The following is a 24,539-nucleotide window of genomic DNA, read 5'->3' on the forward strand; positions in this document are numbered from 1 at the left end:
CCATACATGGCCTGGGTGAAAGGAGACATCCTGCTGGACCTATAGATAGAGACAATGAAATCTGTTGCCTCCAAGGCTTAGTCAGTGATTCTGACCATCTTCCTCTGAATCCTATGATTCAAAACAAGAGCACCAGAGATGAGAGAGAGGCTCTTTTTTTGTACTTGCCCAGATCTTTCTTATATCCCCCTGCCCTAGGAAAAGAAGCCCAGGAGGCTGGAGCTGGCAGGTGCGCCAGGGCCTGAAACGACCTCATGAGCATATCCCTGAGAAAACACAGGATTCTGGTCCCTGAACACATCACTGGAGCCACGCCAAGGACATCTCTTGATTTGTTAGGAAATCTAGAGAAGTGGAGTTGGGCAGAAAGGACCTGGATGCCAGGGACCTATTTTGGGCACCGAGGAAATTGGTCTCCAGGAGAAATTTAGAGCACCGACAAAGTCATCATCACAAGGCTCTGGGAAGCCTCTGCCCCAGCTCCACACATGTCCTGATCTCTGGCTCCCTGAGGCAGGCTAGTCTCAGATATGCCCACCTGTCCTCTACCTTTTTCTCCTTCTTCTTCTCTGTCCCAGGCATGATTTGTCTTTTGGGAGCCCAACATATGCACTGGGTTTGGATTTTAAAAAGCTCTTTTATTGACTGATATTCCTTAGCCCTTCTCCCAGTCAGGAGAGAGAAGTTTGAGGAGTTCCTAGGTTCTGACCCTGCGAAGATGGGGAATGGTGTGATGAGGATACCAGACAGACAGTGCGATGAAGCACACATGGGGAAAGGGCCTGGACACATTCAGTCTTCACCCTATCACATTTTCATGCCCCTACTTTAAGCGCAAAACATATAGTGATCAGCTTGTACAACATGAGACCAGAAGGATGGAAGCCGGCAGGCACTTCTGTGCTGTTCGGTCAACCCACAGGCCCCATGCTCATGGATGCTGTGCTAGCAGCTGCAGTCCAGGGAGAACTGAAAGGCGGGACAACGGCCTCTAAGCCTCAAACGCACTTATGCTCTTCCTGAGTTGTCTCATGGTGGTACGGGATGAGGCTGGCAATGCCAAGGGCACGGGCACCAGAAGAAGATGAGACCAGCTCCCAGAAAGATGAACTCGCTGGGGAATGAGGCTGAACGAAGAGTTCTTGGCACACAGAGTTGCAACAAAGGCGGGTCACTTGACACAGCAGCTCCAGGACAGGATCCATCCTGCTTGGTGTTCAGGATCCAGAAGGAAGTCTCATAAGTGGCTGACACTACCGCTGACACTGGCTCAAGTTCCAAGGAAGGCACAGGAAAAACAATGTTCAGGAAGACTGTCACCCCTGCCTAAGACCTCACAAGGGTTGGGCAGGCGGGCTGCTCTCTAACAGGTTAAAATTGGGACTAGAGCTAAAAGGAAGAACAGCTGGGTGACCCTGTACGGCCAGGGTCAGTGACAGCATCAAGGACAAAGATGGGGTCCTCACTGGGATGGAGGCCATCAGTGCTTGTGAAGACGGGAGTCTTACACGCAGAAGGGGCAAATCAGGGTCAATGTCAGGACAGGGCTACTTGCTCCTCTCTTCCCCGAGTCCAGTGGCCTGGGCAGCAGAAGTCACCCTCACTGGCTCAGCATCTAAGGGCAGAAGAAGATGGCATCTTATTAACTAGAACGAATGATCATGCAGAATTTAAAGCAAACCCCCTACAGGGAAGGATACAATACCTGTAGTCCACACTATAAAGACATAACTTTCCATTAAAGACTCAGCTGAATTGTTTTTAGTGTGTATTTTTTCCTTACCCTTTAGTTATTGCCGCATTTCAGTTTTCATACCTCACTCTTCATCTTTTACTAATTATCATCACTAGAACCATCTTCCCCTCTTCTAAAATGTTCTCTGTGTCCTATGATGGATTGAAAAACACATATGTAGACATCTGGTAACAATTTTTTGGTCTGTTGTGTAGTTGCTAAGTTATGTCTGACTCTTTTGCGACCCCATGGACTGTAGCCCACCAGGTTCCTCTGCCCTTGAGATTTCCCAGGCAAGAATACTGTAGTGGGTTGCCATTTCCTTCTCCAGGGGATCTTCCTGACCCAGGGATCAACCTGAGTCTCCTGCCTTAGCAGGCAGATTCTTTACCACTGAGCCACCTGGGAAGCCCATTTTTTAGTCCACTGGTGAGAAAAGGGTTACCTTGCAGTTATGTATTCCTGTCACTAGATGGCACTGGTGTGAATTTCAGTCAACCCACACCTCAGTGGATCATCTCAGACACTACCTTTCTTGAGTAAATGCAAAGAACTGCATTCTCTAACTTGTCTTCAACTACTGCCTTTTCTAGGCACAGTCTCCCACCCCATTCCCTACCTTAATGCTCACTCCATCCATTAAGCTTAACAGTCATGGAAAGCGAACATTACATTTAAACTGTCAGTTTTGGGCATAAGCTCCTCAGAAACCAAGCGTACCCTCTTCTCTTTGTTCACTTGGCCCCAATACTGACTTGAGAGTTGGGGGTTCACAGTTGAGAGTTCAGGGTTTCACCCACAACCCTAATTCAGCTCTCACCCCAGTCCCTACCTGTGGTTCTCACCTGACCTGGGAGGCTGATGCTGGACATTTGACGCATTTTTTTTGTTAGCCATTTCCTCAGGTGGTGGCTTAAGTGCTCCACAGCAAAAGCAGCAGCAGCAGCAACAACAGCAACAGGTGAGTAGAGCACACAGGAGGACAAGTGTCTACAAGGTGGGAAAGAATGGCTTCAATCCAGCAGTTACTGTGTATTTCCATTCAAGCTCCACCCAGCCTCAATTCTTCCAGCACCCAGTATGAGACAATAGAAGCATTTGTTCTAGGAGAGGAGAATCAGCCATCCTAAGAGTGGAGGGTTGCCCCTCCTTCCTTATTTTTAAGGGACCAGAAAGAACTGTGTACCTTGAACCAACAACTATTCATTGTAAAATAGTATGTGACGCCTTCTTCGCCAAAGTGATCGTATATATATATCCCCAATGAGCCATGCCGGTCATAAATTTTCCGCTTCTTAGGGTCACTCAGTACGGCGTGGGCTGTGTTGATCTCCTTGAAGATTTCTGCTGCTTGAGCGTCCCCTGGATTCTTGTCTGGATGATACTTCAAGGCCAGTCTCCTAGCCAGGCAATACCCAAAAGAAGGGTGGGCAGAGGATGGGAGTGGTAGGGGTGAGAGGGTTATGATGAATGACAGGGATAAGTCTCTAGAGGGTGAAGAAAGAATGCATGAGAGGATGGAGGCAAGAAGCCCACATCTGCATTCCTCCACACGGAAGAGGATGATGGCCCCATCTGGCCCCAAAGTGGAGGTCTGGGTATTTAAAAATTGGGTCAGGGGACTTTCCTGGTGATCCAGTGGTTAAGAATCTGCTTTCCAATGCAGAGGACGTGGGTTTGATCCCTGGTCAGGGAACTTAGATCCCACTTAGGCAACTAAGCCAGTGCCTTCTAGAGCCTGCATGCCACAATGAAAGATCCTACATACCACAACAGAGACCTGATGCAGCCAAATAAATATTAAAAAAAAAAAAAGGGTGAGAAAGCAAGGTACGAGGAGAAGGGTTTAAAGGGAAGAATTGCGAGATTTAATAAGGGGCTGAGGTCTGAACCTGTAGGCCTTCTTGACATCTTCAGGTGAGGCACCCTTCTTAAGCTCCAGCACTGCATAGAGGGTTGACCCAGACTTGGACAACTGGCGGGCGGCCTCGTCCACATGAGCCATGATCTGGGTGGGAGGAAGGGAAGCGTTTGTGAGAACTTCCCGGGTGGGGGCCACAGAGAAGTGAACTTCCAGTGACAGGAAACTCATCACCTTCAGGGGCGAGGCAGGAAAGGGGCTACCATGGGACAAATATCAGACAATGGTGAGTGGCACCTGTGACTAGCAGGAAAGCACAGGTGACAAGACATTTGAATTCAAATTTTACAGAGGAAACGTCTTCTCCTCAGCTTCCCCAGCGCCCACCAGATCCACAGAGCTCAGACACCCCACATTCTACAGAGGCAAAGAGGAGGTCTAAACCCTGCAAAAAGATCCATTTTGTCCAGAGCTACAAGGACTGTACAGAAGGAGCCCTGAGCCTGTCCAAGTCCTTGTTGGGTCTGAAAGCCCAACAGGATCCCAGTCTCAGAACAGGCTGGGTGGGGAATCCTGGCGGTCCACAATCTCCAAGGGAAGAACAAGTCAGACCAAACTGTGAGCTGCCTAAGAGAAGCCAGGCGTCTAGAAACCAGGCCGGAAGGCAGTGCCTGCACCTAGGCCAGACACTTTCTCCCTCCTAGCCTGCCCTCTCAAACCATCTCACCCTTGTCTCTCAGGGAGAACAGGGAGATGACTCAAGGATGACGGAAGAAGTGAAAACCGGAGCTGTTGGGGCTGACCAGAGAGGGAGCAGGGAGCCGCACCCCAGGGAGTGGGAGACAGCCTGGGAGGCCGTGGTCTGGGAGAACCAAGGCAACAGCTCAGAAGGGAGTGCTCTGGTTCCTCAGGTCCCCTCTGGCTCTGTGTGGACCCCTCATCCGGCCTGGCATCTACCTCATAGTCGCTCTATTCAGCCGGGAGGCCTCACGCGATCTCCATGAAGGTGTGAAACTTAACACGGCAGCGGTCCAGTGGCCAACCGAGCCTGCGCACTGCGTCAACACTACAGGTCACTTTTTGGCGCTGCCGGTAGGTCTTGGTTGGGGCTGGGGTGGGACTTATTTTGCTCACAGGAAGCCTGAGCGTAGGGATCTGCCTGTGCCCGTGGCCAAAGGCTGTGGGGTGTCAGTTTCTGCCCCAGCCGCGGGTGCAGCCTCCAGGGGCGTCCCTTCTCCCGTGGGAGGGGGAATCATTCATCCTGATCGGGGACCTGACCCATCGACTCAATTAAGGAAAGATAACAGGGCTTGCAGACCGTGGCTGTATGCGTTGTATGGTTGCTTCCAACCTTTCTCAAGATGTGTATTACCTTCCTAGTCTTCTTTCACAGAATTTAGAGGTCGCCACTTGGTCTTTTTTCTTTTCCTGTCCACGGGAAACTCCTACACATGCTTTAAGATCTACATCAAATGTCAGTATTCCTAAGAAACTTTCCTTCATTCCCTCAATTGTTCCCACCTTCCTCTATAAAAGCATTTATCCTATCGTATTGTAATTTATCTTGCATCTTCCTTTAAAATGATGTCTTGAACATTTCCAAAAGTCCTGCCTGTTCTTCAGAAACCCTTTAAATACTATTACATAAGGAAGATGTACCATAATATAATCACATAATCCAGATGGGATAATTGTTTCTAATCATATTAATAGTATAATGACCTTATGAAAATTATCTTTAATCTTTAAGAAAATCTTTTTTTTTCTTTAGTGTAGATTTCTGGAAGTGGAATTATTGGGTCAAAGCGAATTTGTTTTGAGGCTTTTGATCCGTATCACTAACTTTCTTTCTAGAAAGTTACCAAAAGTACCAATTTACTTCAACTAAGTTGCATGCCACTTGCAGGGCATGAGGGCACCTATGGGTGGTTGGCCTCACTTCCTGTAATCTCCGCCAGGCTTGCATGAAGCTTACTACTTCATGATGTTGGTTTTCATAACTAAGGAACACCAGTGGTACCTGTAATGTGTAACTGAAAGAACTTTATTGTTTCAATACTATCTCTGTCACCTGTCTTTTGGCTTTTATTATCTCTTCCCTTTATTACTGTTACTTATGCACATTTACCTCCTCTTCTACAGATATTAATCCAGTGGTCATTGTGCTGGTTGCACATGGATTCAGTTGCACGCCAAAGATGTGAGTCATCTGAGCAAACTAAGAGCCCATGTTCAACATGCACAAGGAACACTGGATTAATCTATTTCTGTAGATCTGTGATCAGTGTAGGCATGGGGATGAAAACCTTTGGAATCACGCACCAGTTCATAGGTTCTGGGTTAGATGAGTTTAGAGGTTAGTCACCCAAAATAAAGGAGCTAAAATTGACAATTTTTTTTTTTTACTATAGTATATTGCTTCAATATATTGTTCTATTTTATTACTGTTGTAATTTTTTTTAATTAAAAAAATTTTAACACCAAAAACATTTTGTATTGGGGTATAGCTGACTAACAATGTTGTGGTAGTTTCAGGAGAACAACAGAGGGACTCAGCCATACATGTACATGTATCCATTCTCTCCCAAGTCCCCCTCCCATCCAGGCTGGCACATAACATTGATAAAGTTGGCAATTTTTTGATGGTTTGTTCTCTAACTAACCTCCAGCTTTTTGTCACCATCATGGGATGACAGAACTAGCGGAACAGCCCAAGTCGTTTCTTCACCAGCACTTGGGAAGAGAGCAGAAGGCACTGGAAGTCCACTGTACTTACTCGAACTCCTGTCAGTCTACAGGCCCAGTGTGGTCTGGCCCCTGCCTCTCCCTCCAGCTCCATGAGTACCACTGTCTTGCTTGCCCAGGTCTCTGCCGCACCACTTTTCTGTCAGTTCTTTGAAGACACTGTGTTCCTTCCCCCTCCTCTGCGTGGAGAACTCCTCCCCAGGCTACATGCATGGCTGAGTTTAGAAGGCTGAGAGTCCTTCTAAATTGAGTTCCACTTCTCTCTCCCCATATCAAAACACCCTCACCATCATTTGTGAATATATATTTATTTGTATGTTGATTTCAGGTCTGCCTTCGCCAGTAGACAGTGAACTCCACGAGGGCAGGACCTTGTCCGTTTGTTCACCATTGTGTCCCCAACACCTGGAACCATGCCTGCTCATAGTAAGTGAATTAATGATTTGCTGAATGAGCAATAGCAGAGGGAGCCCTCTGCTGGTCCAATGGAGGTCCAGAGTTTGGGCCATAGCAAGAAATCCCTGGGACAGAAACGGTTAGCTGGAGAACTGGACAGGACTCAGAGTCAGCCTTTCCTCACACAGCCTGAGACAAGAAGACAGACACATGAGGGGTAAAGAGACTGAAGCATTAGGAGAGAGTAATGGCAATTCTGGGCTCCTTGTTTCTCATTTGTCTTAGTTTTCCTCCAGTTCTTAACGTAGTTTCTGGAATATTGTAGATGCTCAGTAAATGTTGGTTAAATTGAATGAACAAACACACTTGTGTACCTTTTCAAAGCACTTTTACCTTATTGTCTCCTTTGATCCTCATAGCCCTGGGAGGTGGTGTGATCACATCCCTGCTTTATAGAAGTGAGCCTGAGAAAGAGGACAAATTATGTTCGGAGAAGGGTTAGTAAACACTTTCACATCTTGTCAGAGGCTCCAGAATGTTATTACTTCTTATCACTGCCCTCTGACATTCTAATTAATTCTAATCATAGTTTGTGGCTCTTGAAATAGCCATTATCTTTAAGCCCTCTGCTCTCAAGGAGATGATATGGCAGCCAGCAGGCTGCAGAGATGGGAACAGAGCAGTCAGACTGGCCTGGCACTCTCTGGCCTGGGGCCCTCCCCTAGAAACAGAGCCCTTCCGACTCTCTTTTCTATGTACGGGGTCTCTTCTAACACCCAGCACAGAACTAGGAAGAACACTCAAGCCAGGAGTCTGAAGCCCTAGGTCTTCGTTTTGGCTCTGGCTCTAAAAGGCTGTGTGATCTTGGACAAGTCACTTAATCTCTGAGTCTCTTCCCACTTCTGTGAAGTCCTGGGCTGTTTCACAGGGTTGAGATCAAGACTAAGTTAAATTTAAGTTAAATTTGGTTGTAAAAAGTAATGGAAACAATTTAAATAACCGCTAAAGGATGATGATGGACTCAAATTTTTTCTGAAATCATTTGCCCTCCCACCATATCTTGAGTCAATGATCTTAGAAATTTACTACCTCATAGAGCCATGTGGTCTTTCCTGGGGAAAACCAAGAAGCATCCCTTATTTACCCACAAACAACTGAAGTTTTAGTCATATAGCTGGAATATACACATTCAGACAGCACACATTGGCATATTTATACCCAAAATATCACACTCTCGAACATATGTGGTGGGAGAGAGAGATTGTAATTTGTCATACCCAATTCCCAGGTTCTAGAATTGTACAGATTTTGAGCTGGAAGGGACCTCAGAGACTTAACTCTTAACCAATGCCTAGATTTTTTAATAAAAGTGTGGCCCAGAGAGGATTAACCTGTACAAGGTCAATCTGTGAGTTCTAGACCTGTCTTCTGACTCCAGTTCAGTTCATATACCACGTTGGCTCCTTATACACACCAGCTCCCTCCCCACTTTAAAATCTAGGTGTAGAAACGGACTAAAGTTGTAGTTGATATTCACTTGCTTTCATGATGATGTTAAAGCAGGTGATGTCCTGCTTTCGCTCCCCCCAGTTGAAGGCACATGTACTACATGTGGCTGAAAACACCTTTGGCCCAGTTTGTTTGCTGGTCCTCCCCAGGGCCATCGCCCATCCTCCCAACATCTCATGGTGGGAGGTGGAGGGCTTCCAACTGGAGAAGCTGCTTTATACCCCTGTCCTCTCTGCCCTGCAGCCTCAGGCTCTGCAGACATAAGGGCCGGCTAACAGGGCACATGGACAAAGGAGCCTGGTGGGCTACAGTCCACGGGGTCGCAAAGAGTTGGATGACTGAGAGACTAACACTTTCACACTAACAGGGCACACCTGCCTTACCTGTAAAATGGAGATAATAGTCTGCCTCTTTGGGTTGTTAGGAAGATTAAACATTTAATTTGAACAATGCTTGGCACGTGGTAAGTGCTATGTCATCGTTGTCATCATCATCACTGCGGTACTTTCTCTCCTGTCTCCTCCCAATTTTGTAAAGAGAGAAGTTGCTTTTCATTCTGTCTCTAGGAATAAGGGGTAAATCAAGATCCTCCCTCTAAGAAGATTTGGAAATTGCCATTGGGATCCTTCCATTCCCTTTCTACATCCTTTCTCAGCCTCTCAGAACTCTATTTTCTCATTCCTCTACCCATTGCCCTCTGGCTATCCAAAATATCCCCCACAGTGCCACAGTGTTCCCCAAGCAGTCAAAACTCCAAAATTACCCCTCTCATTTTCTCTCCTTTAAATGTTTCTAATAAAAACGATCACCTCCCTAAAATGATCTCATCCCTAAGGGTTAGGTGGGAAGCAATTTGATTAAAACCCTGTAATTCAGCTTACAGTGAGAGCAACTATTAGAACCTCATCCCCTTAATTCTTATTAACACAAAAGGAATAACCGGCAGAGTTTCAGGCAGTGTGACTGAATGAAGTGAAAAATATCAGGCTATGTTTTGGGAGGTGACTTTGGGCCTTAAATCACTTCTTTCTGTTCAACTCTACCAATTTCATGTCTTTTCAACTCTGGGGCTCTGTGTTGTTCTGAGTCTCCTCCTCCATCTCCAATAAGTTTCCTGTCCTCTTTGCTGGCTCCTCTCCCTTCCTTCATCTCCTGATTGTGGGTATTCTGTATGGTTCGGTCCTTAAGCTCCTGCTTCTGCACTTTCCTCTCTACTTCAGAGATGCAGTCTGTGGGTGTGGCTTCAGCTGGCACTGCTCCGTTTTAGCTCACCTTAGAGCCATCCACACACAAGTCTTCCATTGCCTCAAAACCACACTCTGCAATCTGAGCTCATGACCTTGTCCCCACACTGGTTGTTCCTCTTGCTTTCTCCATTTGCAGTAATGTTACGACTCTTTCCAACAATGCTGCTCAAAACCCAAACATCAGTGGGCTGTGGACCATTATTTCCCCCAGATTCGGGCCAAAAATTCTTACTCGTTTCTTTTTTTTGTTTGTTTTAAAATTTTTATTTATTTATTTTTGGCTGTGCTGGGTCTTCATCCCTGTGTGGGCCTTTCTCTAGTTACAGTAAGCAGGGCTACTCTCTAGTTGCAGTGTGAGGGCTTCTCGTTGCAGAGGCTTCTCTTGCTGTAGAGCCCCGGCTCTGGGGCCCTTGAGCTTCAGCAGCTGTGGTATAGGGGCTCAGGAGTTGTGGCTTCCAGGCTCTAGAGCACAGGCTCAGTAGCTGTGGCCCACAGGCTTAGTTGCTCTGCAGCATGTTGAATCTTCCCAAACTACGAACCAAACCCATGTCTCCTGCATTGGCAGGTGGATTCTTTATCATTGAGCCATCCGGGGAGCCCAGTTCTTAATCATTTCTTTTTTCAAAATTGCTCTAGTTTTTTTCTTCTTCTCAGCTTCCACAATGCTGAAGCACCTCAGTTAGAGGGTTTCCATGTCACACTAACTGCTGTCCTAGCCTCCTAACTGCTCTTGCTACTGCCAGTCTCATGGTGTATACTGCTACCAGATCTTTGTAAAGCAGTGCCTCCATCATTACTACTCCTTTGCTCGTAGCCTACAGGGTGCAAAACAACCCTTTAAATATGACAATGGGAACTTCCCTGGTGGTCCAGTCACTAGGACCCTGAGCTCCCAATGCAGAGGCCTGATCAGGGAACTGGATCCTACCTGCCACAACTAAAAGATCCTGCATGCCCCAATGAAGATTCTTTGTACTGCAACTAAGACCTAGTGCAGCCAAATAAATAAATACAGAAGTCTATAAATTATGGCAATGAACGCTTCGATTTGCTACCAAGTTGCCCATCCAAATGCATTGCGTGCTATTGCCCTAAACCTTCTGTAACCATCAGTCTTTTTTCCCTCCCTGTTCTTTCTATCCTCTATACCGTTGCCCTCACACCAGTTCCTCTCATGAACTGTCCTTTTAATTAGTCAGTTCACTTACTCAACAAATACCTATTTAGCATTGCTCTATGCCTAGTACCTTAGATACAATGATAATCAGTTCTCATAGATTATGGCTTATTATGGAAGACAGACATTCATTAATATCTTCAACAAATATTTATTAGGTGCTATCAGGTGCCAGATACTCTTCTAGGTACCGGGGATATAGCAGCATACAAAACGGACAAAAATTTCTGACATCATGTAGCTTAAATTCTGGTGAGAGGAGATAGACAGTAAACAAGTAAAATATTCAGTATGTTGGGTGGTAATCATCACTATAGAGAAACATAAAGCAGGGGATGGAGATGGAAAATTTTTGAGGGAAGAATACAATTTTTAAAAAGAAAAACAGAGAAGGCCTGTAAAAGTGATATTCAAGTTAGGACCTGAAGCAGGTCCTCCGGTGAGTTGTGAAGACATCTGGCAGAGTGTACCTGGTGTGCTGTAGGACCCACATGCACAAAGGCCAGGGTGGCTGGGGATTGAGATGGGAGTAGTATGAAATGAGATCAGAGGAGTTGGACTGCATAGGGCTTTGTGGGCCAGTGGAAGCCCTTTGGCTGATACTGAGTGAGATGGAGAGTGAGGAAACAGGTCTAGTTGCCTAGCCTGGATTGAGGCTAGATGACAGGGCAACAAAAGCAGAAAAAGGAAGACAACTAGAAGGCTACTGCAATAATCAAGAAGGCAGACAAAGGTGGTTTGGACAAGGATGGGAACAGGATTTGCTGACAGATTGGATGTGGAGTATAAATAGAGAAGTCAAGGATGATTCTAAGGTTTCTGGTCTGTGCAAGTGGAAGGATGGAGTTCCCATGTTCTGCCCCAGGAGGACTGCTAGAAGGGAATGTTTGGGATGGGTTGATGATCAGGAGCTTGGTTTTAGATGAATCTTGAGACGCTTTTAGACATTAAAGAGGAGAAGTCAAATTGATCTGGGTATATGAGATCAGAGTTCAAGTGAGAGAGATCTGGGAATCGTCATGTAAGATGCCACTTATTTTTTAAAGTTTTTTCTTAATAGAAAGTTTCAAACACATATAAAAACAGAGTAGTCCAATGATCCTCCATGTACCTATACCCCAGCTTCAACAATCATTTCTTGCTGTTTCCAGGTAGTCTTTAGAACCTGTAGACTGGATGATATCTCCATGGGACTGAGTGTAGAAAGGTAAGAGAAGAGGGTGACCAAGTCCTGGACTATTCCAGCATTAAAAGGTTGGGAAGATGAGGAGGAACCAGCAAAGACTGAAAATAAGCAGTCAATGACATAAGAGGAAAACTAGATTATGGCATCCTGAAAGCCAAGTGAAGAAATAAATAATCCCTGAATAATAATTTAATTATGGTATGATAAGTGCTAAGGAAGAAAAAGAAGTGTGCAATGAGAATGTATAACCTGCACTAGCCTGGTTTGGGGGAATCAGGGAAGGCTTCTTTGAGGAGGTGACGTTTAAGCTGCAGCCTTCCTTCTTCCTCTATGTCTCCAACTAAATCCTGCTTCCTCCATCCTGCTTCCACTCTGACAATCAGGTCTTCCTTTCTGGGATGGCTTTACGGGGGATTGTGTATCAAGCTGGGGACACAGTGGTGAGAAAGACAACACCTGTCTTCAGGCAGCTCCTGCTCTAGTGAAGAGACAGAAAAACAAATGATTTTGTTATCGTGTGGTGAGTGGTCCCAGCACCTAAGCACTGTGGGACCTTGAGATCACCAGGGAAGAGCAGGTAACCCACCTGGGACAGGGGATGGCGGGATCAGGAAAGGCTTTCTGGGGGTAACACTTCTGTATGTACCCTTCAGCCTGACATGGCCCTTTCACACATTAACCCTTGTCCACAGGCTTGGACTCCAAATCTTGCCCAAGATCTCTGGCTCAGCCTACATGCTGACCTCAGCACTGGGCCTTGCTCCCCTTTTCTCCCAATGTGAACTGCTCCGGCCCCCTGAAGCCCCCTTTTGAGCTGCTCTGTCACTGTGTGCTCTGGAAGCTGGCACTGACCTGTTCTTTTGAGAACCTCCAGGGCTCCCTGCCTCATCTCCTTTGGGACTAAGAATAGCCTAAGGACACACCTTAGGGAAAATTAGTATCTGAGGAAGAAGAGCATCAAGAGTGGGTACATCAGTAACCCAAAACTGCAGAAGAGAAATCAAGTCAAAGCTAGGAGGGGAGAAAACACGTCCATCTTTTTCACCAGGAATCCCCAGGTGGGAGAGCAAGGTGCATGGCAGGAAATTACTGTTCAGTGAAGGTTGAATGAAGTGTTCCATACAGGGCACCAGCCCTAAGCTGTCCTAACTCCTGCACAGTCTTCCCATCTCCTGTCCAGGTGCAGAATGTCTTCCTCAGACCTGGCATTCAAGAGGACACTTTGCAAAGATTTTCACAGGGCCACTTGATGGTTTCTTGAGAAACAGGTGCAAGCTGTCTTTTTCAAAGCCAAGCTTATCTTGCATAAATTTCCAAGCAAAAGAAACTGTTGGTATTCTCCCAACCCGTTGCACTCAGCTTCCCCAGGCAGTATGTTCTAAGGCCAGGGAGCTGAGGGGAAGGGCAGCCCAGTGATCCATCTGCTCCGACGCCCCTTTCCCTTCCAGCCTTCTCGCTCCCTGCCGGGTGGCCGGTGAGCACATGCCAGCGTCTGCGCCCCCTCCCGGGCACCCGGGGCTGCTGTCCCTGAGCCTAGCAGGGGCTGCCCAGGAAAGGAAATCCCGGAGGAAGCCATTGTTGTTATCACATTCCCCTGTTGTCGTCATTGGCTGAGGCGTGCCTAGCGGCCCCTGTCCCGCACAGGCTCCCGCGGTGTCTGCCCATTTTCCAGCTCGCTGGAGCCGGCCGCTCCGGGCGAGGCTACCGCATCCGAGCCCTGGAGGGAGCGGTGGCCCCCGCGTCTCTGCTCCAAGGCTCTCAGAGTTGGCCAAGTCCCAGGCCCGGTGCGGAGCTTCAAAAACAAACAAACAAACAACAACAACAACAAAACCCCGACGGTGCCAGGCGAGACTTGCCCGGGGACCTGAGCTAGGACGTGATCTGCACCCTGATTATGACACAGACGAACAAGGTGACCTTGGCAGGTGGCTTCCCCTCTCGCCGATTCAGTTTGCCTCCCCATAACTCACAGAGGAAGCTGAGGCCCCATGCTTCTCGGAGAGATTGAGGGAAGAAAGCCACCCCACCCTCGCTCCCTTGACGCGCGTGGACTGTGGGCTGGGTCTCGCGCGGAGAGCTGGGGAGAGGCGAGCGCGTGGAGGAGAGGCTGGCGCTGGCCCCGCGCAGGGCGTGGGTGGAGGCGCGGCGCCCAGGGCGCGCGCAGACCCTTTAGTGCTTCCGTTCCTCACCGCTCCCCAGAGCTGTACAATCCCTCAGCGCTCGCCGCCCGCAAACCTTGGCACGAGCTGCACTCTCCCCCGCCAGAACAGCCAGCCCGCCGCCCAGTTTGCCTAATCCGTTCAAGCCTCACCTCCTCCGCGAAGCTCTCCCGGGTTAACCCCATCACTTCCAACCACTCAGTCTGGCATGTACTCCAGTTTTTTTTGTTGTTGTTGTTTTAGGAAGCGCACACGCAGTCTCATTGTCTGGAAAAACAATATTGGGATTAGATGTCTATCATCAGAACCCTAAATTCATTCTGACAGGTGTTCACAAGTCCGGTGTATTCCGAAGGGTGCGTCTGATGGGTTTCTTGCCTGGGCTAACTAACCACTCCTACCCTCCACCTTCCGCATCCATGCTCACTCTTTCCCCCACTCCGACGAACCCTCCTCTTCAGAGAATGTCACAGCTTGGAGTGCACAATCCAGCACCATCCCCTTTTCATTCCACACTGGCGGCAGGTGTGAGGGGCAGGGAACAGTGTGCATTTGAAGTTTTAACTCCCAGCTCAGCCACCGACTTCGCTGTAAGCCACTCCTTACCCTGGCCTTTAGTTTAAATGAGGCAAAATGAGGTAATGCTTGGGAAGGTGCTATAGCTTTGAAAGTAAGGAATACACCTGCTGGCAAGCTGAGCGCTGCCTCCATAAACGTGGGGCTTGTGACCACTGAGAGGTGGCGCGCTCTTCCCTCCGGCTACCCCAGCCTCTAAGGGACAGAACTGCGGCCAGTCTCTGTCCAGTCGCCAGTGCGGCGCCCTGACCCGAGAGGGAGGGAGGATGGGGTTCCAGTCCCGGTCCTTTATTCATTGGTCGCATGACTTTGGACACCTCTTCCTCTGGGGCTCAGTTTACTCATCTGAAAAAATAGGGATAATAATTGATTGAAGGAGAGTTGGAAACTTTTTGTCACCCCATGTCTCTGTATAAAAATAATCATGAGCGGTACAGCGTTTGGCAGCCGACTTTGCTTGTGAATTCCGACCTCACATGCTTCACAGAGGGGTTTCTGGCCAGAGTCCCTGGAGTTCTCCCTGATTTGTCATACTGCTCACCCCACGTCCTTTTTCTGGTTCTCTCCTCCACACCTGTTTCTGCCTCAGTGTGTGGGGAGCTGGGGCCAAGAGGTGACGGGTAGTGGAGAGGGGTTGAGATGCCCTGGGGTGGACCTGCACAAGTCGGTGTTCCTTGGGAGAAGATTGGTTGGGAGGTCCCCAAACTTGAAAGTGAAAGTCGCTCAGTCGTGTCTGACTCTTTGTGACCCCATGGACTGTAGCCTACCTGACTGCTCTGTCCATGGGATTCTCCAGGCAAGAATACTGGAGTGAGTAGCTGTACCCTCCTCCAGGGGAATCTTCCCAACCAAGGGGTCGAACCCAGGTCTCCCGCATTACAGGCAGATTCTTTAGTATCTGAGCCATCAGGGAAGCCCCCCAAGCTTGAGGAGCTCCGCTTAGGGCTGGTGGACGGGGCCACGGGCGGGACTAGTCAGCCTAGGGGCGGGGCTATGGAGATTAGCATTCTCTAGAACAGGGTCGGGGCTTAGAGAGCTCCCACCTCCTCACCTGGCTCTGGCGCCGGGAATAGAGCCACGTCTATGGGGACAGGGCCCCGGAGGCGGGGCTTAGGCGTGGAGGGGAGAGGCTGGGGAGCCTAGAGGCGGGGCTTGGGGAGCTCTCCCCACGCGGGGCGGGGCTCCGGCAGCCGCGGGAGCCGCAGTTCGGACTCCCAGCGCCACAGCCGCCGCAGTTGCCTTCACTCTGGTGGCCCCGCGGCCCTGCGGGGAGTCTGGGGGTCGGCCCGTCGTTCAGACTTGGCGCGGGGCCCGCCACGCCTCTCCCTCCCTCGGTGGGGCCTAGACGGTCGGGGGCCGCGGAGAAATGGAGCCGTCTCCCACTACAGGGGGCTCGGAGACCACTCGCCTGGTGGGCCCCCGAGACCGCGGCGGCGCTGGTGGCGGCCTGCGTTTGAAGAGGTAGGACGGATCTGGGTCGGCCCTCGGCTGAGGAGGGGCGCTACCCTTCTGCTTTCCTTCTATTTCGTTGTCTCTCTCGGCCGGCTGGCCTTCCCAGCGCACCGCGACCCCCTTGGCTTCGTGGCGGCCGGGCTCTGCCTCTCTGGCCGCGCAGACGCCCCCAGCTCGCACAGCCAGCCCCGGCCCCTACAGGCGGACACCCCGCTCTGGCTCCTCTCGGCCACCCTCCTCCCGGTCCCGAGAAACTGCTCCCGGGCCCGTCCCCCCAAGCCCCTCGACCTTTCCCGCGAGCGACTGCCCCTCCGTCGGGCCGGAATCCGCTCCAGGAACCCCGATGTACCCATTGCTCCGGGAGCCCCTCGGAGTCCCATCTGCAGGCCCCCGGCCCTACCCTCCGAGCGCCCGGGTTCGGGGAGCAGCCTCCAGCTGTGGACACCCAGGCCGAAGATGGGCCCGGGCTCCGCAGCGGGTCTTGTCGGCTCCTGGAGTGGCGGGCGGCCGCGGGGAAGCGAGGGGGCGGTAAGGAAGGAGCAGGTGCGGTCTGGGCGGCGGGGGTATTCCCGGCTCCGCACAGACGGGGCCGGGGGCGGCGAGGTGTGAAATGAGGCGCGCCGAGCAGTCGGGACAGCGGGCCGGGGGCGGCCGGAGAACCGCCTCCGCGTCCCGCCGGCTTCGTCCGCCTTGTCCCTCCTAGCGGCCGCGCTGGGCCCTCCCTGGTCACCTCCGCCGGCCTTTTTGTCTGTTGGCCCACCGTCCGTTTATCTCGGGAATTTGACAGAGTCTCCGGCTTTTTCTTTTTCCTCATCTCTCCTTTTCCCTCCCAACCCCTGTCCCTTTGTCTCTGATGCGGTGCCTCTGTGTATTTCTCGCTCCTTCTCTGGGTGGAGGCCGTAAACCTGGATGGGTGGGCGAGTGGATGAGCAGAAGGGAGGGAAGACCCCCCTCTGAATCCCTCCCACGGAGGACCACAGTTGTGGGGGCTCCAGCCGTGGCCCTAGCATGTCTTCACATCCCTTTTGACTCTGCTTCAAGACAGTCTCCCCTCTCTACCTGTCCCCTCTACCCCACTCAATATTATTTGTTGTTAGTCCGGGGTTTCAGAGGGCCAGGGAGAGAGAATTGTCTTTCTTTCTCTCTAAACAGCAGGTAGCCCCACTACACCCACACACCAACAATGAGGCTTCTTTAGTGCCCAATTAATGCCAAACAAAAGGGAGCAGCCTGTTGATGGCTGACTACCTTGATGCCTGGCTGCACTGTGTCTTCCCCAGGCCAGGAAGGGCATCTTGCCCACTGCCCCAAAGCCACTTACCCTCTGTTTGTTCTTCAGACCCGGATCTCTGACTCCTAGTTTCGCCTCATTCTCATATGACCATTAGTCACCAAATCCTGCAGTATTTTCTGAAAGAGGTTCTTCCCTACCTGCCTGCCCCTCCTCTAAAATTCTGCGCAGGGAGCCTCTGGCCTGGTCTGCTCTGGACCACTCCATCTCCTCTCCTCTCTTCCTCTCAGACTAGTGCATCAGCAAGGTCATTCATCTCACGGCTCAGGAACGATCAAATCAATCAGCGCATCTCCCTTTACGTTCCTTTGAGCCCATCACTTTCTTCCTCAGTCCTTCCCTTGATTCCTCACACTTACGCTCCAAGCTGCATATCTTGTCATTGTCATTCCACATGTCTGGAGCCCCTTTGTTTACCTCTGTGAGGTTCTCCTTATTCCCATTAGAGTTGGTCACTCCTTCCCCTGTGATGAAGTCCTTTGTTCATAACCCTTCCAGCCCCAGCTTCTCCTTGCATAGTAAGTCATTTGTGACACATGTCTCCCACCAGCCTGAGCTTCAGTACATGTACACTGCTACACTGCCCGGTATATCTTGTTGAAGAATGAGGACAGATTTCAAAGCCACCCTCATCTCCTGTCTCCTCTGGAAACACACCTGTATCCTACCCATCTAGATTCTAAGTCTTAGAAGGGGATTCCAAGAAGTTAATCTACCTGCCAGTTTTCCCTAGAAGCACCAAATGTGCCCTCTCCTCCCTCCCACCTAAATTCACCCATTGGCAGAGCTTTCCTCAACCAGAAGACCCCCAGGCACCCCTCCCCACTTTACTACTGGGATTGCCTTTCTATCATCTGGAGCCTTCATCTTCTCTCAAGGTTTTTCTTGTCACACCTCCATAGAATTCCCAGGACTGTACTTTTCTACTTAGGTCCTTTATGCTGTGGAAGGTTCTATTCTCCCCGCCCACCCCCACCCCCACCCCCACCCCCCCGCTGCCACTGCCACCCCTCAGACTTTAGGTTGGGTGGTATCAGGGTCGAGAATTAGGGCAGAGTGGACTGAAAATTCAGTCAGTCTGAGCTCAGCCTCTCGCATCCCCAGGTGATGCTAGAGGTGAGGCCCCCCAGACCCATTCACTGGTCTAGGGAGGCTTACGGTCCTGTGCAGTTAAGGCGGCCTCTGCTGGATGCTTATGGTCCCACTGGTCCCACTAACGCATGACAGACTCCCAACCCAGCGCTCTTGCTGCTGCCACCCCAGCCACAGCAGTCTGCACTGTCTCCTCCCCATGACAACCCAGCTCTGGAATCTGGCCAGTAATTCTCCGTGCCAAGAACTTCAGACTTTTTGGGTCCCCACATTCTACTCCTCTCTTAAAGGGCCACATTCAGCTGCATGTCTAGAGAGGGAAGTGGAAGGACCGGGAATGGAGGCACCCGGAGGTAGGTCCAGGAAGGAGGCAGGTCTGAGCCCCACCCAGCACTTTCACACCACTTCCCCATCGTACTGCCTTCACCGGCACATGCACCTCCTCTTTATCAAAAGCCTCTCTATCTGCCCAGGCCCTTCTCAGGGGCCTCCTTCAGTGTCCTTGGGCCTTCGGGTCCTTCGGACCTTCCCTGGTGTCTTCATTAGAGTCAGTGTATCCCTCTATCTGAACCCTGATAGCACTTTGTTTTCGCTGCTCTAAGGCAATGCTGCTGCTGCTGCTGCTGCTAAGTCGCTTCAGTCGTGTCCGACTCTATTCGACCCCATAGACGGCAGCCCACCAGGCTCCCCCATCCCTGGGATTCTCCAGGCAATAACACTGGAGTGGGTTGCCATTTCCTTCTCCAATGCATGAAAGTGAAAAGTGAAAGTGAAGTTGCTCAATTGTGTCCAACTCTGAGCGACCCCATGGACTGCAGCCCACCAGGCTCCTCCGTCCATGGGATTCTCCAGGCAAGAGTACTGGAGTGGGGTGCCATTGCCTTCTCCAGCTCTAAGGCAATAGCTACCTTCTAAAACATCTCACAGTACTTAGGTAGACATTTGTCTTGTTCACCAAAGGCTCCAAGAGATTAGAAAGGATACTCAGTTCATTTGTATTCCTTGTGATGCCTGTCATAATGACTTGATTTGGTTGGAGTCGAATCTCAGCTCGACCACTAACTAGCTGTGTCGCCTCCATAAGTCCCCTCCCTCTCTGAGCCTTGTCCGTCTAATTCCTTAGTAAGCGGTAGACTAGCTCATCTCTAAGGTGCTTTCCTTTGTGTTGTGAGACTCTGCGGCTCTGTATATGAAAGGAAAAGGGAGGCTGCGATCTGAGTCGTCCGTTCAGCCCCCATCTCTCCTGTGGCCCTCTGTGTACAAGGCTCCTGGTTTTGACCAGGACTGGGAAAAGGAGAGAGAGATGGGACATCTGCTGAAGCTAATCTAGGGGACCCAGGACCTGGGAGTGAGGAAGGAGCAGGCGAGCCCTTGAGCCAGGCCCCAGATTGAACTGTGTTGCCTGCCTCAGTCTCTTCACAGAGGCTCCTGAGCCCCTCCCCGAGGAGCCCAAACCTGTGGAGATGTCCTTCCACCACTGCCACCGGGACCCCCTGCCTCAGCCGGGTCTCACCCCGGAGAGGATGCAGGCGCAGAGGCAGCTGTGCACCGCCTGTGCTGTGTGCTGCGTCTTCATGGCCGGGGAGGTGGTTGGTAAGTTAGAGAGCAGCTCCTCCAACTCCATCCGCAGGATGCCTGCCTAAGTTCCTGGGTGGAGATGCAGACAAGATGGGGTTGGCTGGGACGGGGGAGCCGGGTGTCCAGGACTCGGGAAGTAGGAGAGGGTGAGGGACAGGCAGTACCAGGGGGACTCAGGACTGGCTTATCAGTACAAACTGGTCCTTTAAAAGCCCTATTGCTTATTAAAACATGTTATTGTTGGGACTTCCCTGGTGGTCCAGTAGCTAAGACTCCACGCTCCCAGTGCAGGGGGCCTGGGTTCAATCCCTGTCAGGGAACCAGAGCCCACATGTTGCAGCTAAAGATCCCACATGCCACATCAAAGATGGAAGATCCTGCGTGCTGCCATTAAGACCTGGTGCAGCTGAATGTTTTAAAAGAAACTGTTATTGTAGAAAAACTAGAAAACGCGAATGAGTGAAAAGATGTGTGATCCCATCACCAGAGAAAAACCACCATTCACATTTTGGTATATGTCCCCCCCAATCTCTTTTCCATGCCTCCACACGCACAGCATGATATTTGCTTAATGGAACCAGATGATACGTCACTTCACCCTTGCAGGTGGGTACTTGGCGCACAGCCTGGCCATTATGACTGACGCGGCCCACCTGTTGGCGGACGTGGGCAGCATGATGGGCAGCCTCTTCTCCCTCTGGCTCTCTACCCGTCCAGCCACCCGCACCATGACCTTTGGCTGGCACCGCTCAGGTAAGGTGCCTGCATGGCCTGAGAACCCTTCGACCTGGCCAGAAGGTACCTCTCAGGGTCCTGGGCTGCTCTCTAACAGCTTGTCTCCCCCTGCAGAGACTCTGGGGGCTCTGGCCTCTGTGGTCTCCCTCTGGATGGTCACTGGCATCCTCCTGTACCTGGCCTTCATCCGTCTGCTGCACAGCGACTACCACATCGAGGGGGGTGCCATGCTGCTGACCGCCAGCATTGCGGTCTGTGCCAATCTGCTGTACGTTCCAGTATGGAGCAGGCACCATGTCGGAGTGGGGGTGAGGGGTCCTCCTGCAGGCTTGGAGAGCAGACTATTCACCCAGCAGACCCGCAGCACATGCACACAGTTCTTGCCTTGCTGCCCTGGGGATGTCTGAGAGGGGGTTGGGGGGGAGACCTAAAATTCAGGGTCAACAGACCTTGGTTAAAGGCCTGCTGGGTACTGGCCCCTCTGCTGGGGACCATCATCAATGTTGTCCATTTAAAGCACACAACCACCCCTACGAGGTAGGTAGTGTCACCCCTGACATTCAGTTAATGAGAGATGGTCGAGTGGTTAGGATTCCAGCTCTCATGGATGAGAGCCTGGGGTTTGATCCCTGTTCGGGGTGCTGAGATTCTGCAAACTACCCGGTGTGGCCAAAACAAATAACGAGAGGTGACAAGGGGCCTTGCCTGCCCAGGACATGTAGCAATTTCAGTAGCAGGGCCAAGATCTGAATCTACATCTCTAGTACCAAGTATTCCTCCCCCCAGGTGGCTCTGTTTGTCTCTCTTGGACAGCATTGCTTTCTTCTGAGGACTGGGAAAATAGGGAGAAAACAGGTAGAGAAAGGGCTCCTGGGAGGTGAGAGGAGGGGGCATGGAAGTGGGTGGAGGATGCTGGGAGCAGGCCACCTGGGCTAAGCTGCTCTGCTTCCCCCTCAGAATGGCTTTTGTGCTGCACCAGGCTGGGCCCCCCCACAGCCATGGGTCTAGAGGGGCAGAGTATGCACCGCTGGAGGAGGGGTCCGGGGAGCCCTTGCCTCTGGGGAACACCAGCGTCCGGGCGGCCTTTGTGCACGTGCTGGGAGACCTCCTGCAGAGCCTTGGGGTGCTGATTGCCTCCATCCTCATCTACTTCAAGGTACCATGTGTGCAAGCCTGCCCAGTCTTGCCCTCGCCTCTCTACATCCCAGCCCTGCCTTCCCTGGGTCCCCATCCCCACCCTACTCCACCTCCCAGCTCCATAGGACCCCTGGCCCAGGGTTATGGTCCCTTTCCCCTCTCAGGTCCTGTTTGTCCAGGGTGCCCCTAGATCTTCCCCTGAAAGGTTCCCAGTTCCCAGGCTCTTAGGGCTTTCTTTCTGTGCAGCCTCAGTACAAAGCAGCTGACCCCATCAGCACCTTCCTCTTCTCCATCTGTGCCCTTGGATCCACAGCTCCCACCCTGCGAGATGTTCTCCGTGTCCTCATGGAAGGTGAGTCCGATGATGCCGCTTTCCTACATCCCCCACACCGGGCCCTCCCTGACCCCACTCCAGTACTAGGTACCCCTCTTTCCTCTGAAGAGTGTGTGGAGAGAAGGCTTATTGCTGGAAGGAGGATTCAGGGATGGGGTGAACTGTGGGGATCAGGGTGAGTGGTACAGGATGGGGGAGGTGGGGTCCTGACCTCTGGGCAGGAGCAGCTTTGGCAGTAAGACGTGGTGGGTGCTACTTGCAGGGACCCCCCGAAGTGTGAGCTTTGAACCCGTTCGGGACACCTTGTTGTCGGTGCCGGGAGTCCGGGCAATCCATGAGCTGCACCTGTGGTCCCTGACGTTCACGCACTACGTCGCCTCCGCACACCTGGCCATTGGTGAGTCCACGCTAGCCCCAGCCAGTTACTTCCCAGAAACATTTGTCCTTTCCCCTCCCACCCTCCAAACACAGGAAGCTGGTCTGAATTACTGGGACTGTTCCCATCTCTCTGGCTTTCTCGACCTCTAGCTCTGTTTTTGTATCTCTCTCTCTCTCATGCATGTTGGCGCCCTAGACAAGGTGTTCCGGGGAAAGTTTCACCCTCTTTAAAGTAGTACAGGGCACCAGTAATCCTTTAAAAGATCACTGGTACCCACAGGTCTAAGTGGTGGGGCACAGAGAGGTAAATTGTGGCTTCTCACTCCATGTAACTTTTAAAAATGATGATTATGAAGACTGTATGGCAACTAGGAAAAATGTTTATGGTATAATGCTAAGAGAGAAAGCTGAATATAAAATTATAGCCACATTATGATTCAACTATTTAAAATATATAGGGTGACTCACAAGCTGACAAAGGATTTTTGAGTTTCTTCCAGATGCAAGAAGCAATCAGAGACTTGCAATTTGGATGCCAAAAATATTATACTCTGTAGGATATTTGATGGTAACTCTAGAGGGACAATGGGAACAGAATATTTGACATCTGGATCGTTGTGAAAAATCGGGTGGTATGGCTGCTGAAATACACAGCTGTACACAGACACCCAAAGAGAAGAAGCGAATAGCAAAATAAGAACAGTTTAGCGTGTTAGGCTAGTCAGTTAGGGATGAGTCTCCCCAAGCTTTTCTTTGAACAGTTGTACACTGTTCGTACAACAGAGAGAGAAAATAAAGGTCCCATTCAATCCTGGCTTTCATGCCATGCAAAACCCCTGGGTTCCCCTTCACCCATCCTTATCTGGACCCTGGCCTGGCTCCCCACTCCCCAGGGAGCTCGCTGTTTCTTATCACTCCCCCGCAGATTCCACGGCCGACCCCGAAGCTGTCCTAGCTGAAGCTACATCCCGGCTCCACTCCCGGTTTGGATTCTCCAGCTGTACCCTGCAGGTCGAGCAATACCAGCCTGAGATGGCCCAGTGCCTGCGCTGCCAGGAGCCCCCCCAAGCCTGAGCCCCGGCCCCAGCCATACCCCACTGCCAGGCCCAGGCTCTGCCCTGGACTCTCCTGCTTCCCTGCTCACGGAGAAGAGACAGAGCTTGGCCCGCACCCTTCCCCTCTCCCCTGCTTCCACCTACCACCTGCCCCCCCAGCCCCAGTGGGCAAGACCAAAGTGTGTGTGTCAGGGAGTAGGCCAGAGTCAGGCTGAGCAGGGAAATCAGTGCAGTGGTGGTGGGGGTGGGTAGAAGTCCTATGGTTCCCACTCCCCATGGTCTGGGGAATCCCCAGTGTCCTTTCTGTGCAGTTCATTTGTCTTCGTGGCAGCCTGGCTGGCTGGGGGCAACTGCCTGTCTGTGTGCTGTCCATGTGCCTATGCCTGGGGGAGGTCAGCAGGGGCCCCCTCCCCATGTGGCCCTCGCTCTGTCTATGCAGGAGCCCCAAAGCCCGCACTTTGTCCGTGTGTTCTAGCCCTGTGGTTCTGTGTCTGTGTGTGTTTCTTGGTGCTGTGGCCTGTGTGTCTCTGTGCCTTGCGTGGCTGTGCTGTGATCTTTATGAGTCTGCACCATCCGTGTGTCTGTGTGGGATTCTGTCTGTCCATCCTTCTGTTGGTGCTGTGCCCTCGGCTGTCCCAGAGAGAGGGAGACTCCGCCGAAGCTCCGCCAATAAACTTGTGTCAACTGCACCTCTCAGCCCTGTGCCGACTCCTCGGGAGGGGGACGTAGAATCTGTCATCTGGGAACTGAGGGAATCCCTCGTCCAGAGTGACCTTGCACAGCCCCCCGCCCCCTTCCCAGCCCCTCCACCCTCAAAGATCTGTTGCAATGCCGTGTAGGCCAAAACCCCCCAGTCTCTTTACTACCTTCCCTTACTTGGCAGCATGGAATCTGGG

At 51.2% G+C, this 24,539-nt stretch overlaps 2 protein-coding genes and 1 long non-coding RNA gene across 8 annotated transcripts; 1 reads left to right on the forward strand and 2 right to left on the reverse strand.

Annotated features, from left to right (window-relative positions):
- Window positions 1-601: 601 nt before the first annotated feature.
- On the reverse strand, window positions 602-4,685 carry DNAJC5G (DnaJ heat shock protein family (Hsp40) member C5 gamma). 4 transcript variants are annotated; one of them, XR_011569338.1, is made up of 6 exons: window positions 4,554-4,685; window positions 3,628-3,743; window positions 2,922-3,135; window positions 2,586-2,725; window positions 1,817-1,887; window positions 602-1,615 (listed from the first exon to the last, which is right to left on the reverse strand). XR_011569338.1 is itself a non-coding variant. In XM_070798961.1 (6 exons), the coding sequence occupies exons 2-5, from the start codon at window positions 3,738-3,740 to the stop codon at window positions 1,835-1,837; spliced, it is 525 nt and encodes a 174-aa protein (XP_070655062.1). In that variant the 5' UTR covers window positions 3,741-3,743; window positions 4,554-4,685; the 3' UTR covers window positions 602-1,615; window positions 1,817-1,834. The 4 variants fall into 4 exon arrangements, 3 of the variants coding, with proteins under 3 accessions (XP_070655062.1, XP_070655063.1, XP_070655061.1); XM_070798961.1 differs by having other exon boundaries at window positions 2,581-2,725; XM_070798962.1 differs by lacking the exon at window positions 1,817-1,887.
- Window positions 4,686-5,438: 753 nt separating this feature from the next.
- On the reverse strand, window positions 5,439-18,299 carry LOC139185813 (uncharacterized). 2 transcript variants are annotated; one of them, XR_011569341.1, is made up of 3 exons: window positions 17,365-18,299; window positions 14,168-14,282; window positions 5,439-7,201 (listed from the first exon to the last, which is right to left on the reverse strand). It is a non-coding gene; the product is annotated as an uncharacterized lncRNA (long non-coding RNA). The 2 variants fall into 2 exon arrangements; XR_011569340.1 differs by lacking the exon at window positions 5,439-7,201 and having other exon boundaries at window positions 10,802-14,282.
- Window positions 13,477-24,332, forward strand: SLC30A3 (solute carrier family 30 member 3). 2 transcript variants are annotated; one of them, XM_070798964.1, is made up of 8 exons: window positions 13,477-13,768; window positions 19,838-20,019; window positions 20,611-20,757; window positions 20,854-21,007; window positions 21,697-21,895; window positions 22,123-22,228; window positions 22,473-22,607; window positions 23,514-24,332. In XM_070798964.1, exons 2-8 carry the CDS (start codon window positions 19,890-19,892, stop codon window positions 23,660-23,662), a joined length of 1,020 nt encoding a protein of 339 aa, XP_070655065.1. In that variant the 5' UTR covers window positions 13,477-13,768; window positions 19,838-19,889; the 3' UTR covers window positions 23,663-24,332. The 2 variants fall into 2 exon arrangements, with proteins under 2 accessions (XP_070655065.1, XP_019826097.1); XM_019970538.2 differs by lacking the exon at window positions 13,477-13,768 and adding an exon at window positions 15,778-16,052.
- Window positions 24,333-24,539: the final 207 nt, after the last annotated feature.

The sequence above is a fragment of the Bos indicus genome, chromosome 11 (genome assembly GCF_029378745.1).
Source record: "Bos indicus isolate NIAB-ARS_2022 breed Sahiwal x Tharparkar chromosome 11, NIAB-ARS_B.indTharparkar_mat_pri_1.0, whole genome shotgun sequence".
In the NCBI taxonomy this organism is placed as follows: Eukaryota; Metazoa; Chordata; class Mammalia; order Artiodactyla; family Bovidae; genus Bos; species Bos indicus.

Excerpts from the sequence above, each read along its gene's own strand:
- SLC30A3 (XM_019970538.2), top strand. The coding sequence starts at position 15,958 with ATGGAGCCGTCTCCCACTACAGGGGGCTCGGAGACCACTCGCCTGGTG. Across the intron at positions 20,020-20,610 it reads CATGGCCGGGGAGGTGGTTG|GTGGGTACTTGGCGCACAGC; the intron begins GTAAGTTAGAGA and ends TCACCCTTGCAG. Across the intron at positions 22,229-22,472 it reads TCTCCGTGTCCTCATGGAAG|GGACCCCCCGAAGTGTGAGC; the intron begins GTGAGTCCGATG and ends TGCTACTTGCAG.
- DNAJC5G (XM_070798960.1), bottom strand. The coding sequence starts at position 3,740 with ATGGCTCATGTGGACGAGGCCGCCCGCCAGTTGTCCAAGTCTGGGTCA. Across the intron at positions 2,726-2,921 it reads TGAATAGTTGTTGGTTCAAG|ACACTTGTCCTCCTGTGTGC; the intron begins GTACACAGTTCT and ends CCCACCTTGTAG. Across the intron at positions 1,616-2,580 it reads GCATCAGCCTCCCAGGTCAG|ATGCTGAGCCAGTGAGGGTG; the intron begins GTGAGAACCACA and ends TTCTGCCCTTAG.